Source organism: Cryptomeria japonica, chromosome 8 (genome assembly GCF_030272615.1).
Source record: "Cryptomeria japonica chromosome 8, Sugi_1.0, whole genome shotgun sequence".
Taxonomy (NCBI): domain Eukaryota; kingdom Viridiplantae; phylum Streptophyta; class Pinopsida; order Cupressales; family Cupressaceae; genus Cryptomeria; species Cryptomeria japonica.
Window position 1 is genome coordinate 628,468,055 of NC_081412.1, and position 14,916 is coordinate 628,482,970.

General features: G+C 36.3%; 1 protein-coding gene across 3 annotated transcripts; it reads left to right on the forward strand.

The window, feature by feature from the left end:
- Nucleotides 1-1,822: 1,822 nt before the first annotated feature.
- LOC131045167 (probable potassium transporter 17) lies at nucleotides 1,823-6,089 on the forward strand. 3 transcript variants are annotated; one of them, XM_057978701.2, is made up of 7 exons: nucleotides 1,823-2,468; nucleotides 2,643-2,876; nucleotides 4,222-4,272; nucleotides 4,392-4,652; nucleotides 4,793-4,845; nucleotides 4,932-5,301; nucleotides 5,662-6,089. In XM_057978701.2, exons 1-7 carry the CDS (start codon nucleotides 2,204-2,206, stop codon nucleotides 6,072-6,074), a joined length of 1,647 nt encoding a protein of 548 aa, XP_057834684.2. In that variant the 5' UTR covers nucleotides 1,823-2,203; the 3' UTR covers nucleotides 6,075-6,089. The 3 variants fall into 3 exon arrangements, with proteins under 3 accessions (XP_057834684.2, XP_057834688.2, XP_057834686.2); XM_057978705.2 differs by having other exon boundaries at nucleotides 4,932-5,308; nucleotides 5,662-5,983; XM_057978703.2 differs by having other exon boundaries at nucleotides 2,337-2,468; nucleotides 2,543-2,876.
- Nucleotides 6,090-14,916: the final 8,827 nt, after the last annotated feature.

A 14,916-nucleotide genomic window follows, 5' to 3' on the forward strand; every position in this document is an offset into this window, starting at 1 on the left:
CATGACAACAATGATGACGAAAAGAGAGCTTATCTCCATAGAGATATCTAGGCTAAGTAAATGATAAATTTTGAATTGATAGGATTACCTTAGGTATGAAATCCTCTTAAGGAGCTCCCTATAAAGGTGATGGTGAAATGCTCTTTTGGAAGTGTTGCACGTATTGGTGTAACAACATAATGATAATACATGATAAATATGAACCTATACTTGAATATAGAATGTTGATAGTCGGCTGCTCTATAATTTGATTATACTAAAATGTTTTTTTTGTTGATGTTCATAAGGTTTTGGACCTAGTAAAGGTATTGTACACATAGCATTTTCACTAGTTCCTAGTGAGGGACTTATTCACATTACTTAAGTTTACTTAGGTCCCAAGTGTCCTTCTATGAGATTGATTAGTTGTTTCATGACCTTATCTTATCCCACGACAACTACTTTTAGTTACGTAGGTCAACACTTTAATTGTCTCATTGTATAGGATTATGACACATGTAAACATCTTTTCTAATCTTACCTCACTGAAGTTGCTACAATGCTGAATTATTATTCTCCTTTTCCATTCTAAATGATTGCTCAAGGACACTTTTAGCTAGTCATTGGTTTTTGGGGTAGAATGAACTTTTCCTTAAAGTTGGAATCTAGGTTCTAACCCTATGAATGATGATACCAACAAGTTTCTTGTGTGGGTTAGATAGTCGAGGTTGCCATTGGAATAGTGGGACAAGGAAGTGTTTATGCTTATAGCAAAAATGTGTGGGGATTACTTTAATGTTATTTCAATCACAAAATTTGAGAAGCATTTCATGTTTGGTTGATTTTGTGTGCTGGTTGATAAAAACAAATTGCTCCCACACTAGATTACCCTTTCTTCCAAATATAGCATTTGGATGTAGTTGATTGAAATCAAAGACTCTTCAGGTTTTTGCCATTGTTGTTATAAAGTGAGTCACTTTATTACTAGTTGCCCTAGCAACAATAGAAACCATTTCATTTGGGCAAAAAAAGAACAAATGTTTATTGATGCTAGAGTACATTACAATCATTGATGAGGCACATAAAGAAGAAATTCGATAGGAAGGCCTTATTCGTTTGGTGATGGATACCTCTCTCAAGGGTTTGATATTGAATAGTGGATTCACTTGTGTTCCCATATATTCTTGCAAAAAAGGTAAGTGGAAATCATTGGAACAATTTGATTTCAAACCACCCTGAATAGGTTGTTTATTTGTAAGAATTAGTGTTTATTTTTGTGAATTCTTTGTTGTTCATCTTGATTGTCTTATGCTATCTTATTGTATTCAATTCTTATCTATTTGATTGTTCAAAATTATAGATCCTTTCAAACTTACTTTAATAAAAAACACTAATATCTTGAACATTAAATTTACCTAAAAAACGATATACCTTAAAAACAAGAAAACCCTAAAAACAGGGACAATAAATATAAAAAAAGAAATCAATAAGGAGGTTCAAAACACGACAAGCCTCTTCCACTTGCTTTCCTCAATCTTAAACCACTAAAAGCAATTTTTCTGTCATGTATCCTACGTTTGTGAGGGATCAAATTTGAAGGTGGGGTCGATACTTTCATTCATGGAGCTTGTCTTACATAATGTTCCTCGCCAAACGGTTGCGAATTTGGCAGAAGTTTCTTTGTGTCACATGGTGGGGCTCATGCATAGGATGTTCAGTCTTTCTCCTCCACTCAAAACAATCCATAAATATAAAAGATCTAGTGGCAAATTTAAGGGACACGTAGTCTATTTCCTCGACTGGGTATGTAATTTTAAAATTTTTGAACCATTCAACCTAAGGGTAACTCTTCAAAGTAGCCTAAAACTGAGATTATTCCTTAAAAAGAAACAGTGACTGACAAAATCTTATGAACGTCGAGAATCATAAGTTTAATGAAGTTGTCACAAACACAAGATTTTTCCTTCAATCCATTGGGATGCCCAACATATCATTTATTATAGCCCAAATTCAGTGTTAACACAGAGTGCACAAACCACATCTAAATAGTCAGAGCTTGTTCAATACAATTAATTGCACTAATAAGTAAATACCACAATAATAAACACTTACCAAAAAGGAACTCAACAGTATAGAATAGTTTGGGCTAAGATTATTGCGACCACAAGGTATGATGCCTTATATGTAGTACAATTTGTTAAGGGATGTTGCAAAATTTGTGAAGATGGAGAGCACTCTTGAGGAGAAACTGGTGAAGAAGACCCAGAGCTTTAGTAGATGGCAGACTATAGTAATGGCTTACCAAACACTGGGGGTGGTCTATGGGGACTTAGGAACTTCATCTCTCTATGTGTTCTCCCCTACAAATATCACACACCCAGATGAAGATGACATTCTGGGGATCTTTAGTCTCATATTCTGGGGGCTTACATTGATTGGACTCATCAAATATACATTTATAGTACTGCAAGCGGATGATCATGGTGAAGGTATAAACTGAAATCTTCCATTAATTAGCAGAAGCTAGAATCTGTACATGTGACCTTTCCTTTTTTTCTTTAAGGGAGTTTGTAGAGAAGAGCAAGACTGTGGAGTTAAATCACAATTATTGATCTATTGGGAGAGATGCAATTTACATGAAATATGTTTTACTGATTAATCAGGTGGCACATTTGCAGTCTATAGTCTTTTATGTAGGCACCTAAATCTCAGCCAGGCAAGTAGCAATCATCAGTTTGATGAGTATCCATTGGCTCATCCGCCCAAGGGAACTGTTCAACAGTTTGCAAGGAATCTCCTAGAGAGAAATAGATCTGTACAGAAATTTCTAATAATCTTTGTAATGGTTGGTACATCCATGGTTATTGGTGATGGTGTCCTGAATCCTGCCATTTCAGGTAACCTAAAATTTACTTTAATTGTTACTTCTGATAACCTTAAAAGTTCTCAGCAACACCCACAGAAATATTTTAAGAAGCCTTCCTCTATGAGACCAAGACCTTAATCCTGTACTTTCTTACCACATATAAGTAAATAGGTTACATATTTCAATATTTGAGTTTAATTTTGAATCATCTTAAGGAATTTTAAGGCTATGGTTTTATGGAAGGGGCTTCATAAAATGCTGCTAGGAATTTTTAGGATTATTTTTCAAGCAAATAGTCCCATAAAATTATAGAAATAAAGAAGCTTAAAAATTTAAGTTAAAAAAATCTTAAGATGAGTTTTTTTGGTAACAGTCTACTAAAAATTTTAGTTGAATTATTTCTGAACGCTAATTAATATTAAAAATTATAGATATATAAAATGTGAAAAAAAAATCTCCTAAAATAATAGAAGTAGCTTTCAACCTAATTTTAAAAACTCTGCTCTAATTTGAAAAACAAGATTTCAAGTTAGTCTGTAATAATTTCTTCCATCTCTTAAAATCTCCCATAAAAATAGATCCTAAAACCCTCCATAAAACTGCATCCTCTTCTATAATTTCCACATGTATATCTTGTATAATTTTCATTACATATCCTTCATCCAGTAAAAACCATTCCCACCGCGCTACTTTTCTTACTGAACAGGAATGTTCTTTCTTTTTGTTATTGTCTGTGCACTGGTAAGAATGACAGCCTTCCTTTTGGCATGCATGACAAGAGGATTTCTTTAGCTATCCTGTTTGAAATATTCAGCAACAGATAATAATCTTGGGAGGTTCATGAGTTCCATTCATCCATTAAGTATTTTTCATTTGTGTGGACTGTACTCTAGAGAAAGTATTTAGAACTTGAAAATCAACCAGATCAAAAAATTAAAAAAATCACCATGTGCCCCACAGATTGAAATTTTTGAAGATATATCCTAAATACATATTTCTTGATATTTGGTTCTATACAGAATTGAATGGAATATGCCATCTGGCCTATATTCACATTCTGATTATCCACTGCAGATTTGAGAAAATGGTTTTGGCATCTAGTTCAAGGTTCAGATTGGATTCCTATAACAATTGCTGACATTTATAAGCATATCATTCATTTATATATTGTTTTAGCCTGGACAATTTCAGATATTTACAAACAATTACTAACTTACAATTAAAGAGAATTTTAATATTACTTGAGTAGGATTCATTAGCATTTTGTTTTGGCCTAGACAGTTTCAGATAGTGTGTCAGCATATAAGACTTCAGACCTGGTTTGTTCACATTCTCTTGACACAAGACTGACTTCAAAGCTATTTATTGCTGTACAGTTCTTTCAGCCATTCAAGGAATTCAGTCAAAGAACCCTCAAATGAGTACAGGTTAGCAATAACTAAAGTTTGGCAAGTTGATTAAAGTACCCAAGAGACCAAGCTAGTGAAAAAAATGCCTTTTAAGAGCTTGAATTTCTGATACGTGGCTGATTTTCTCTCTTTGACAGATTTTGTTGTATTCATATCAACTATGATTCTGATCATGTTATTCCTGATGCAAAAGTATGGTACAAGTAAAGTGGGCTTTATGTTCTCACCTATAATGGTTGCATGGTTTCTTCTAACTGGCATAGTTGGTGCATATAACATATTTGTATATTATCCGAAGGTACTCAAGGGATTATCACCTCTTTACCTATTTCATTTCTTTGGCAAGAGCCAAAGATTAGGATGGACAATGTTTGGAGCTGTTTTCTTATCCTTAACAGGTACAACACTGCAGATTTATGATATTCAATACTCTTATTCATATACATACATATCTGAAAACAAAATGATGAGATGAAAATTTATTAAGCCAATTTAAGATATTATTGAGTCAAACTGACTGTTTCCATGTTTTAAACAGGACTCGAAGCTATGTTTGCTGACTTGGGCCATTTCAATAAGGGATCCATTCAGGTTTATTGTCTCTTGTGACATATATGATTCAAGATAGTAATGACTTTTATAGCTACAATTAAAAGCAGGTTCACTTTATTTTGCAGCTTGGTTTCACTGCAGTTGTATACCCAGCTTTAGTTATAACTTATGCTGGACAAGCAGCCTACCTGATAAAGCATCCAGAAGACATAAGTGATGCATTTTATAAATCAACTCCAAAAGCTCTGTTTTGGCCAATGTTTATTGTATCAACTTTGGCATCCATAGTTACCAGTCAAGGAATGATAACAGCAACATTTTCAATCATAAGGCAGTCAGTTGCATTGGATTGCTTCCCACCAGTTAAAATAGTCCATACATCTAAAGTTCAAGAGGGGCAAATTTACAGTCCAGAAGTCAATTACTCTCTCATGGTCGTGTGTCTAGCTATTCTCTTAGGCTTCAGAAGCCAAGAGAACATTGGGAATGCCTATGGTAATATGTATATTTTCAACTCTTCTTACTCATGCAGTAGAATATGTATTTAACAACTACAAACTATGCTTCATGCTCCAATAATGATACAAGTTTCCACAATCCAGAGTGAATTATTGGAGTTGTTTCTAGATTAGATTGTGTTAGAGATATTTTTACATCAATGTTTCAGATTACACTCCATGATCCATTATCAGAATGATCCAACTCTAACACAATCTAATCTAGAACAACTGCAATAATGATCCATTCCAACTCTAACACAATCTAATCTAGAACAACTGCAATAATGATCCAATTAAGACTAAAAAATTGGATCGTAATGACAATTATCTAAATAGTTTTTATTTTTGCTTGCAGGAGTAGTTGTGATATGGGTAATGCTTATGACCACTTTCCTAGTGGCCCTGGTCATGATTGTTATCTGGAACACACATTTCTTACTGGTTCTTTCTTTTTTAATGGTATTTGGATTTATGGAAGGAGTTTTCATGATAGCAGCCATGGACAAGCTATCAAAAGGAGGTTGGGTTCCTTTTGGAATTTCAGCACTTTTGCTAGTCATTATGCTTTCATGGTACCATGGAAGGCAGAAGAAGCATAAGTATGAATTGGAAAACAAGGTAAGTGTAGATACTCTGAATGCATTCCTATCTACAGCAAGAATCTACCGTCCATGTCACAACCCTCCTTTATCATTTCTTTTTTTTGATTTAAATACAAAACTTTATTTATACTCTTTGGATGAATTATTGAATATTGTAAGGGAATAAATTAATAAACCACACACACATGGAAAATGCATTTTTAATTTAGTTATTTAATTTCCCTCACATTAAGGCACATGTTGTAGGAGGAATAAGAAGCTTCTAGAGGCTTCTCCACCTCCTTGCATGTAACTCCTCCCACTAAGCCCAATTAATTTGCATGGAGGCCAAATTGGGAGAGAATCTCATTTTTTTCAATTTAAAATTAGGTAGTGGGAATTTGAAATTTGCTTTATAAAATAGGTACAAGTTTCAAAAGAAAAGCTAGCTATTCCATAAGAAAATTCTGCAATTTCTCCTTTGTAGTCCATTTTTCATTTGCAGCCAAGGTTTTGCTGGGAGTATTTCACTTCAATTTGGAGGATCAAGGAAGACTCTACATCATTTTTTTTGCAAGCATCCAGGTTCCTTCAAGCTTAGTTTGTGCATCTTGTTCTTGTTGTAGATTAGATCAGATTATTTTATGAAAATGAAATTCATTTCAGACTTTGATAAGAATTAGATTAAAATGTTTTAAATTGTTTATTCATTGTTTGGATTCTTGATTTTGGAAAATAAATTGTTGATTCATTATTCAGATTTTGATAAAATTTAGTTCAGATTTGGAGTAGATTAAAATGTTTGATAGAAAGAAAAATAAATTTGTTGATTCATTGTTTCAAACTTTGATAAAATTTAGTTTTAAATTTTGGAGTAGAATAGAACAATTGTTGATTAATAGTTTCAGATTCTTGATAAGGAAGTAGATTAAATTTGCTTGACAAAGAATTAGATTCACTGTTTTTTAAAAAAAAATAAAAATATAATGTAATATTAAATCTAGATCCAGATTTAAATTGTTCCTCTTATTCTTTTTGATTCTGGCTAAGAAGAACCATCTTTCATCTCTCTGGTTATTGTTATCCAAATCTCATTTAAGGAGTATTCTTATTATTATTTTCTTTTGAAAACTCTTTGTGGATTGAATAAAGAGCTCACTGAAATTACCAGTTGAATAAATCCTCCTGGACTCTGAGAATAACCCTGGAAACAAACCAATTTCCTGAGAAGTCTGAGAACAACTCCCTTCCTGTAATGGCTGGATAAATCTTTCTCTCTCTCTTTCTGTGATTCTGATTTATAAAAAAAAAATATATATACATACATTAAAGGTCTGGTTTCTGTAAGGAGACAAACCAAGAATTACTCAGTTATTTTACCTGTTCTTACCTTCTTGAATAAAAATTATCCTGTAAAAAATTTGAAACCATATATATATTTATATATATATATATATATATATACAAATATATATATATATATATATATATATATATATATATATATATATATATATACAAATATATATATATATATATATATATATATATATATATATATATATATATATATATATATAGATTATATAACCCCATTGTCAATTTGCAATTTAAATGATACATTATCAATCACTGCGTACGCACAGACCCCAAAATAACCGCACGTACGCACAGACCCCGAAAATAACCATTCGAGCGCAGAAGGGCGTTACCGTAAGCCGGCAGGGTTAGTGGTACCCCCACTACCCTGCGGTCACTGCAAGTGGCCGCAGGGGAGTGGAGGGGACCACGTGGCCCCGTCAACCCCTACGGGCCTGCACATGCAGGACCGTAGGGAGTGGCGGGACCCGTGGTCCCCACCCCCGGTTCTATATACAATAATTAAAACGAGATTGCCATGGGAAATTTCAATGGAAGTTTAACATTCGATTTAACATTTAAGTATTTTTTTTGTGTATCGTTTTAAATTAAAATTAAATTAATTTCTTTTTTTTTGTGTACATTTGTTTAGCTAAATTTAATTTCCTTAAAATTAACAAGAGTTGAATTCAATGTATTATTTCAAACCCTTAGAGAAATGAATGGATTATTTGACCCATAACTTTTGAGATAAGTAAAGTCTCATTATTATTCAATTTGGTCACTCATGAGAAATTTGTAACCTTGTAACTAATTAAGTCTTGCGATAGAGAAAAACATTTCTGCATTTTGAATATAAATGACGTTACTTTTGCATTGCATTATGATTATTTCGTATTCCTTAATTTTCATGCGATTACTTGTAAGTTCACAATTATCTTTACCATGCCAATACATGTATTAATCTAATTAACTGTAGAATAATGATATTCTTTGTTCAAATAGTATTTAAGGTTTAAAATTATGTACATCCATTTCATAATTATATTCAAGTATGATGTTAGTTTAGAAAACTAAACAAATGGAGTTGGAAAACTAAAACTAGCAGCGTTCGGTATATACGGTGCCTCTGGGTCACGCTTACGGGTAATGCCGTCGTGTTGAACTACTGCACTTAACGCCTAATAAAGCTGCATTAACGACGTCTGTGGCATCGTCCCTATAAATCGTCGGGGAGTAATAAGGGACATTTGGAAGTTAAAAATCCAAGGGGCGGGTAATCCCTCTTGGATCGATAATTTAATAAGATAACTTTTAATTGAATTCCACATCCGTTGAGATAAACCATAGTAAACCCCTCTTAGGGATGGTCAAGTTAAGAGCTCTCGTGAAATTTACTTATTTTTTTTATTATTTTATTTAATTATTCACCTCGAAGGGATATTGGTGATTTGCAATTGGGTGACGCTCATGATAAGAATTAGGTTCTAGTTATTTTGTTAGGCCACAAGCAATGGGCCATCTTGAGCCTTCGCTTAAATGCTACCTTCGTGGGTAGCAACCGCAGAGAAACTGTCTGGGACACTGACCCTAGAAAGGGTTGCGTACCCACAAAAATCAGTTTACATCAAACCATAGATTAGAAAATAGAACTACATACTTTACGCCTTGATCCCGTGCCGAAGCGGGTATGTAGGCAGTCTTGGGATGGAGTTGTCCCTCGTACTCAGGCGTTCGTGGGTGGGGTCTAGGCTTGGTTGAGTAAGAATCCTAATTGAAAGATAAGTTAATCAAATTTAATCCAATGCATACTCAGAAGGAATCCCGTATGGATTCGCTTGACTTCCCGAGGCTTTAAGCCAAATTCCGAGGCGGAATTCAAGCTTGTATTATTTTCTTATTACTCCTAAGGACGGCGACCTCGGTGCATTCTTGTTAGAGGAATGTAGTACTTAGTGAGTGGCTCAGGACCCGAATGGTCCCGATGAGTCTAAGTCTCTGGCCAGAGCATCTCCTATCCCGTTTGGATGGATGCCTACCCCGTATGGGTAGATGCCTATCCCGTATTGGATAGATGGAATTTACGTCCCGTATGGACAATTGCCTAACCCGTATGGTTAGAAGCTCCTCCCGAATGGATGAATGCCCAATCCTATTGGATGGATGCCCAGAGTATGCAATTGAATAAAACATAATAAAGAAAAAAAAATTATACTCGATTTTTGTTGGATGAATCTAGGGTGGGTTATTACATGTGGTATCAGAGCAAAGGTTCAAATCTAGGCCTTGTGCTCACTTCAATTTATTCAACTAAGGGAATGTTTTACAATAATAGGAAATTAAATTTCATTCTACAAAAAAAAAAAAAAGAAACTAACTACACAATTTAACTTTCAGGTAAAACCTAGAATGGCAAGAGGAAGAGGAAGAGGAAGAGGAAGAGGAAGAGGAAGAGGAAGAGGAAGGGGAAGGGGTAATGGGAGACGTACCAGGAGTCAAAGGGGGGAAAACCATGAGGAAAACCATGAGGAAAACCATGTGGAAAACCATGAGGAAGATCATGAAGAGGATCGACACAACCTAGGGAATAACGGAGATGGGGTTCAAGCTATAATCGACCTTCTAACCGAACAGAGAGATAAAATCAACTTCCTGGAACAATCACTACAGGATCTTAGGGAAAGGCAGAATGACTATGAGAATAGAAGCGGTACCGAGAATGGAAACCCTGGTAGCAATCAAGGAAATGTGATGGGTAAAGGAAAGGAAAATAACATATTAGAACTCTCCAAGGATTTAAAGAAAATCACCCCTCCTAAGTTCGATGGGAGGCAAATTGGTGAAGGGGCTGAGAATTGGCTAAATGAAATGGAAAAATATTTTGAGTTAAGAGATTTTAGCGAAACAACTAAGGCTTTATGGGGCTCCTATCAACTCACAGGGGAGGCGGCTAGTTGGTGGACCAACACCAAGGAACAAAATGGGTATAACAGGGATACAATCACATGGGATCAATTTGTTCACCATTTTCGAGATAGGTGGCTCCCTCAATTATTCTTTGATGAGAAAGTGACAGAATTCCATAACCTACGTCAAGGGTCCCTATCCGTTCAACAATATTGGGATAAATTCGCCAAGTTGCTTAAGTACGTGCCTATGTACCAAAGGGATGAAGAAGGCCAAGCAAGGAAGTTCATTTTGGGGCTGAATACCAACATAGGGGCAGAGGTTGATATGCATGGACCCAGAAATATGAATGAAGTACTTGAAAAGTCCCTAAGGCAAGAAAGGAAGATTCAGACACTAGCAGGACGGAACTATAATGGGAATCACTCATTCAAAAGGAAGCAAGAATTCAATGGAAACACTAACTTCAACAAGGGTCAAAGGAATAACTCTTCTGAAAGGAGACCACCACCTAATCAATATCAGAGGAATGGAAATGATAATAACAGGGGCAACAATAATAGGGGCAATGATAACAGGGGCAATAATAACAGGGGTAATGATAACAGAGGCAACTATAACAGGAATGACCAGCAGAACAGGATAACTTATCCACCCAGGGGAAATGAAACAAGGAATGATCCCCCTAGAAATCAAGGTAGGAGGGGTCCTCCAGGCGGATGTTTTATGTGCGGGGAAAATCATTTTGCTAGAGACTGCCCCAGGATGCAAGGGCAAATTAGAGCCAATCAACCCCAACAAGGGCCCCAACAGAGGATTCATGCAGCAGTTAGGAACCAAAGAAGGAGATACCAGAATGTTCCCGTGGAAACTACAGGTACACTATTTGAACAACCAATATCAATTCTAATTGACACTGGATCATTTGAATGTTTCATCTCACCTGAATTAGTGAACAAATATGCATTAAAAGTTAATCAAATGGAGTCATCATGGACGGTTCAATATGGGGATAAGGCAACTAGAGAAGTAACTAAGTGTTTACCAAGGGCAAAGGTACAATTCCCTGAGTTCGAAACAAGGGTAGATCTCTATGTGGCACCCTTAGGACTATATGATGTAATTATGGGAATGAGTTGGTTAGCAGACCACCAAGCTAATGTAGATTGTTATAGCAAAATTGTGGAATGTTTGGATGATGGGGGGAAAAGGGTCAAAATCCAAGGAAAGTTTAAACCCATTAATATAGAAACTATCTCAGCAATGCAATTAAAGAAGGAAAGGAGAAGAGGAGGACAAATCTTTATGGTTGAAATTGATGAAGGAAAGGAGGAAAATACCCCAACATTTGAAAATACCCCTTTCTTAAAGGAGTTTAGGGATGTTTTTCCAGAAGAACTACCCGGTTTACCCCCTAAGAGAAAGTTTGACTTTTCTATCGAAGTACTCCCAGGAGCTGAACCAGTATCAAAGGCACCTTACCGGATGAACACAACCGAATTACAAGAGCTCAAAATGCAATTAGAGGAACTCTTAGCTAAGGGATTAATAAGGCCAAGTGTATCACCATGGGGAGCGCCAGTTTTATTTGTTAAGAAGAAGGATGGAACCTTAAGGCTATGCATCGACTATAGGATGTTGAACAAAGTTACCATAAAGAATAGGTATCCCTTACCTCGCATAGAGGACCTTTTTGACCAAATGAAAGGAGCGACAGTTTTCTCCAAGATAGATCTTCGGTCAGGGTATCATCAGCTCAGAATTAAGGAAGAAGACATTCCGAAGACAGCTTTCAGGACGAGATATGGACATTATGAATTCACAGTAGTTCCTTTTGGAGTAACTAATGCCCCAGCTGCATTCATGAACCTAATGAATAGTGTATTCCATGACTACTTGGATAAGTTTGTTTTGGTATTTTTGGATGACATATTGATTTATTCTAGAAATGAAGAGGAACATTTAGCGCATCTACAAATTGTTTTGCAAAGGTTAAGAGAACATAAGTTATATGGGAAATTGTCCAAATGTGCCTTCTTTGAGGAAAAGATTCACTACCTTGGGCATATAATATCAAAGGATGGAATAGCAGTCGACCCAGATAAAATAAAGGCAATAGTAGAATGGCCAATCCCTAAGAATGTTTCAGAGGTAAGAAGCTTTATGGGGCTAGCAGGTTACTATAGGAGGTTTGTGGAAGGATTCTCTAAGATAGCAAATCCCATCACCTCGTTGCAAAGGAAGGGCAAAAGGTTTGTATGGACCGAGCAAAGTGATAAGGCATTTCAAATCTTGAAGGGAAAACTAACTTCAGCACCCATTCTAAAGGTACCAGACCCAAATGGACACTTCACAGTTGTAACAGATGCTTCTATTGAAGGGTTAGGAGGAGTACTTGTCCAAGATGAAGGGGTAGTGGCTTATGAATCTAGGAAGCTAAAAACTCATGAAGTCAATTATGCACCCCACGACTTAGAGTTGGCAGCAATTGTGCATGCCCTGCAAAAGTGGAGACACTTCTTACTAGGGAAGCCCTTTGAGCTTAAGTCGGACAACCAAGGACTAAAATACATCTTTACCCAACCTCACTTAAATGCCAGACAAAGAAGGTGGTTAGAGTTTCTAAGTGAATATGACTTTGAGATTGAATATATTAAAGGGAAAGAAAATAGGGTGGCAGATGCCTTAAGTAGGAGAAGGCACTTGATGACTATAGCAACCTTCAAAACCTCCTTCAAAGGGCAAGTAATGGATGAGCAAGGACATGACCCATGGTATGAGCAAGTCAAATTAACTATAAGACACAACCCGACCGACCCTAAGGTCGAAGGGTATACATTTGATGAAGATGGACTACTCAGATACAATAACAGAATCTATGTTCCTAATTCAGGGAATTTAAGGGAAGTAGTTTTATCGGAGGCTCACAATGCCCCTTATTCAGGCCACCCAGGAGTTAACAAACTTTATGCAGATCTAAAGAAGTTATACTTTTGGCAAGGGTTGAAGAGCGATATCGTCAAGTATGTAGCTAAATGTTTGGAATGTCAAAGAGTAAAGGCAGAACATAGGCACCCAGCTGGATTGTTACAATTGCACGATGTACCCCAGCATAAGTGGCAAATTATTAGTATGGATTTTGTACAAGGGCTACCCATGTCACCTTCTAGGCATGATGCAATAATGGTAGTAATTGACAAGCTCACTAAGGTGGCACACTTTATACCAGGAAATCTGACAGATGATGCACCCACCTTGGCTAGACGTTTCATTAAGGAGATAGTTAGGTTGCATGGAGTACCAGAGAAAATCATATCAGACAGAGATGCAAGATTCACTTCCAGGTTTTGGACCACTCTTCAATCAGCTCTAGGGACTCAACTAAATTTTAGCACCGCATACCACCCGGAAACGGACGGTCAGACAGAAAGGACAAATCAGATTATGGAAGACCTGCTTCGTATGTACTGCATGGACCAACAGAGAAAATGGGAAGAGTACCTACCTTTGGTAGAGTTTGCCTACAATAATACATATCAAACATCTTTGGGAATGGCACCTTTTGAACTTTGTATGGTAGACCATGTCGAACACCCTTGAGTTGGGATAGTCTTGAGGATAGAGTGATTATTGGGCCAGATATGTTGAAAGAAATGGAAAGGAAAACTAAGGAAATTAGGCAAAGGTTGAAGGAAGCCTCGGATAGGCAGAAAAGTTATGCAGATAAAAACAGAACACCAAGGGAGTTTGGAGTAGGAGAGAAAGTCTTCCTAAGGGTTAGGCCACACAAGAGTTCTATAAGATTTGGGAAAAAGACTAAGCTTGCACCTCGTTATGTTGGACCCTTTGAAATACTGGGAAGAATTAATCCAGTTGCTTATCGGTTGGCCTTGCCTCCCCAATTGAGCCGAATCCATGATGTCTTCCATGTATCTCTTCTTAAGAAGTATGTACCTGACGAGAAACACATTTTGAATTGGGATGCCTTGCAGGTCCAAGAAATGGGGGGAATAATGATAGAGCCATTCAGAATCTTGGAGAGGCGCCAGTGCCAGTTGCGCAACAGAGAGGTTGATCAGTGCAAGGTGCAATGGGACCAGTACGACGAAAAGAATGCCACGTGGGAGGATACTAAGGAGATGCAGCAGCTATTTCCCTTTTTATTTTGAACATGAACTATAACTCTTTGAATGCATTTAATAAGTGCATCGGGACGATGCACAGATTAAGGGGGGGAGGATGTCACAACCCTCCTTTATCATTTCTTTTTTTTGATTTAAATACAAAACTTTATTTATACTCTTTGGATGAATTATTGAATATTGTAAGGGAATAAATTAATAAACCACACACACATGGAAAATGCATTTTTAATTTAGTTATTTAATTTCCCTCACATTAAGGCACATGTTGTAGGAGGAATAAGAAGCTTCTAGAGGCTTCTCCACCTCCTTGCATGTAACTCCTCCCACTAAGCCCAATTAATTTGCATGGAGGCCAAATTGGGAGAGAATCTCATTTTTTTCAATTTAAAATTAGGTAGTGGGAATTTGAAATTTGCTTTATAAAATAGGTACAAGTTTCAAAAGAAAAGCTAGCTATTCCATAAGAAAATTCTGCAATTTCTCCTTTGTAGTCCATTTTTCATTTGCAGCCAAGGTTTTGCTGGGAGTATTTCACTTCAATTTGGAGGATCAAGGAAGACTCTACATCATTTTTTTTGCAAGCATCCAGGTTCCTTCAAGCTTAGTTTGTGCATCTTG